The sequence below is a fragment of the Cyprinodon variegatus genome, unplaced genomic scaffold (genome assembly GCF_000732505.1).
Source record: "Cyprinodon variegatus isolate N-32 unplaced genomic scaffold, C_variegatus-1.0 Scaffold875, whole genome shotgun sequence".
Classification (NCBI taxonomy): domain Eukaryota; kingdom Metazoa; phylum Chordata; class Actinopteri; order Cyprinodontiformes; family Cyprinodontidae; genus Cyprinodon; species Cyprinodon variegatus.
The window spans coordinates 149,569-152,976 of record NW_015151328.1 but is presented as its reverse complement, the minus strand read 5'-3'; the positions used below and the strand labels follow the sequence as shown (position 1 = coordinate 152,976).

The 3,408-nt window shown below is 31.5% G+C and overlaps 1 protein-coding gene across 1 annotated transcript in view; it reads left to right on the top strand.

Moving 5' to 3' along the window:
* The window catches only part of LOC107099479 (phospholipid-transporting ATPase ID-like), a 75,123-nt gene that overhangs the window by 35,897 nt on the left and 35,818 nt on the right, over positions 1–3,408 (top strand). The window contains exon 4 of the mRNA XM_015397622.1: positions 419–532. Within this exon, the coding sequence (XP_015253108.1) occupies positions 419–532 (114 nt within the window). The remainder of the gene's footprint in view (positions 1–418; positions 533–3,408) is intronic.

Here is a 3,408-nt window from a genome sequence, read left to right as displayed (position 1 = left end):
GTCACATAAACACTTATCAGAATAATAGACATACACTTTATTATTTTATGATAATAATTATTGCAGGGCCTATATTAAAGATTAAAGCTGATGTTTCTTACTTCCTGCGTTGTTTAGCTCCAACATCTTCACTTGCAGCACTGTTGAAGATGCAGACTGATGTGCTAAAAACAGATTCTGAGGACTTTTATTATGAACAAATGAAATATTACTGGATTAATTAAGAGATTTTAAATAGTCATTGCTAGGTGGCATAGAAAGATAAAGCGAGTGTTCAAAATTCAGAATGGAGAGGGCAGAAAAAAATGAGAAAAATGAGACTTACTTAAAGACAAAATTCAAAAACATAGTCACTGATTCCTGACTTTCATTTGATATGTTCAGTAATTTTTTCATTCCTTTTTCTCTTTTCTTCCAGACAAATGCAATCAAGACCTCCAAGTACAATTTATTCACCTTTCTTCCACTCAACCTGTTTGAACAGTTCCAGAGGATTGCTAATGCCTACTTTCTTGTTCTGTTGGTGCTTCAGGTAAGATGCAACAAAAAGCATCCAAATCACAGACAATTTAGTGTTAGGAAAACTCAAAGCATCAGTTCCAAATTTTTTGTCTGTTTTTTTTTTTTTAATTAGAAAACAATCAACCTTCATTTAAACAACTAAACCCTCTTTCACCAGAGTTTCCTTTCGTTTTAATTTGGTTACTTTGTGCAGCATTGATTCACAGTGAATGTTTAATCAATCAGTCAATCAATTGACTTTATTTCTTTATTTAAATTTGACTTTATTATTACAGCACATTTAAAAAGTGCAGGGGTAATGCAGTGCTGTAAATAAAAATAAAAACAAATAAAAAATGAAAACATAATATTAAAATAGACATAATAACATATTGTTTACAAAAGGGATTTAATAACCACTCTGTTAATAAATGTCTGACTTTAGAAGATTTGATGGTGTGTGTTTATTTCTTCTTCAAATAACTCACCATCATAACAAAGTTTTAAAAACTTAACTTTCCAAGACATGCAGTCACAAAAATAACTATTATATAAAATTATATAAAGCCATATGCATATATCTCTCTCATTACAAAGCAAAACTGCAGGCAATCCTTCCGCATTGATAATGACAGCAAATTATTCGGTCCATTCTTTGAATCCTCTTTTCTCATCAACTATCTTCCTTTTCTTCCCTTTGGAATCCATGGTGCGAGAAACAGCTGCAGCTTTGTCTGCCTGTCACCGCCCTGCGCTGGTTGGTTGCAAGTTATGATCTCTATGGCTACGACTCAAATTATTGTTTACATTTATTTATTATACAAATGTTTACAGCATTGGAAAACATAATTATTTTTTATTTGAGCTCCTGCACACCATATTAAAACAAACAAAGAAAAAAAAATTGATCTTCATAAATTTTTGAAAAAGCTCCAGGGAGCTGCAAGGGGAATAAAGAGCCGCATGCCACGGGTTGCCGTTCCCTGCACTAGGCTAACACTCCCCCAATGTCTTTAGAGGCAGCACTTTAACATAAATGTTTATCAGTGGTTGACTGTGGTCTACAGACGTTGTTACTTTTATCTCAATCATTTGTGTTGGCCCTATATAATTGCTCAACCTGTGGCAGGCCCTTTTAACATTTATTTGCTTGACTGAATATGTAATCCAGAAATCTCAAATGTATTTCTTTCCTTTAAAAATTTACATTTCTGACATCTTAAATAGCGTTCTTCTTCTCTAAAATGAACATTTCAAATATTTGAAATCTTAGATAAGGGTAATGACATTTCTGATATCTGAAAGTCACAGTCCAGTACACAAGAATGGGGAAAAGTGATGTCATTTTTACTAGTAAGAATGATATTTCTGATATCTGAAATGTTCACTTTAGATAGAAAGAATATTATTAAAGATATCTGAACTACATATCCAGTCAAGCGAATATATGTTAAAATTGCCACTTGAAAATAAGTAAAGATTGTAGATATCTGAAATGTAGTTCTTAGTAGTACAAAATTGAGTCCTGTTTACAGAAGATTTAAATTCAACTGGCAGAAATGTAATTAATGATATCTATGTTACATTTCTGACTAGAAACCATTGTGATTGTGATTAGGGAGAATACCTTCATGCTATCTATAATAGAAATGTGACTAGTCAGTGTGCCAAACTGATGTTAGAACGGAGCCCATAATTGTTTAGAAAGTTTGTCAAAAATTCAAATTCAGGAATTCTAATTTAACTAGTCCTAATATAATATAAGTAGTTGATATCTGTAATGGCATTTTTTTACAAGTTGAAATATATTTTTTTTCATGAAAAAGTATATCTCTTTCAGTAACTCTAAGTTCAAAATAAAGTTATACACATCTATATGTTTTTGTATGATGGAGCATTAGGGCCAGGCTAGAGGTAATTATTTTTTAAAGTCGTAATATTATGAGAAAAAAGTAGTAACATTACCAGAATAAAGTAATATAATTACGAGAATAAAGTTGCAAGGAGAATAGTCACAAAAATTACGAGAATAAAGTTGTAACATTGCGAGATTAAAGTTGTAACATTAAGAGAATAGAGCCTTAAAATTACGAGAATAGTTGTAACATTACGAGAATAAAATTGTAACATTACGAGAATAAAGTCAGAAAATTATGGGAATAAAGTCGTAATATTATGGGGGAAAAAAGTCCTAATATTACGAGTACATAATACATTTGAAATACATCATCATCATCAACATAATTGCAATTTCCATTATTAAAAAAACATGAGGACTGTAAATTTTGAATCTAAGGAAGGAGCTGATTAAGGAGACCATAAGTAAAAAAACTAAATTACTTAAATACTCAAAACTGAGGTCCAGAAGATCATGACATTATGCAGCTGTTACCGTAATATAAAATGTTCTTAATGACAGAAATGTCGCTGAGCAACTTGAAATCTAACAGAAAACTGAACCAGATGTAATCGTTGTTCTGCAGGAATGTTTCTTGCACAACTACTGTCTGTCAGCTTCAGATAGTTAATTGTCTCTGAGGGTGAGGTTGCATGTTAACCACACAGGAAAGCAAAGAATCAAGAGAATAGAAAAGTAAGGAAGTAAAATATCCAACACAGGAAATTGCCTCATCGTGTGCAAAGCAGTGACTTTACACCACTAAGGTCAACTCTAACGTCTGATCTCTAAACAGAGAAGGAATAAACATAAGACATGTGCTGCTCTGTTTGAGTTTTTGAAACAGCTACAAAATGTTATTATAACTGGAAAGGAAACAATAACGTTAGTCATTACATATCTATCAACTCTTTTATTTTGAGATCAGAATGGAAGTTAGAAAAGATCCTTTGTGTAAAAAAAGGAGCTCATGCCAATATTGATATATTTTTATTTATATATATATATAT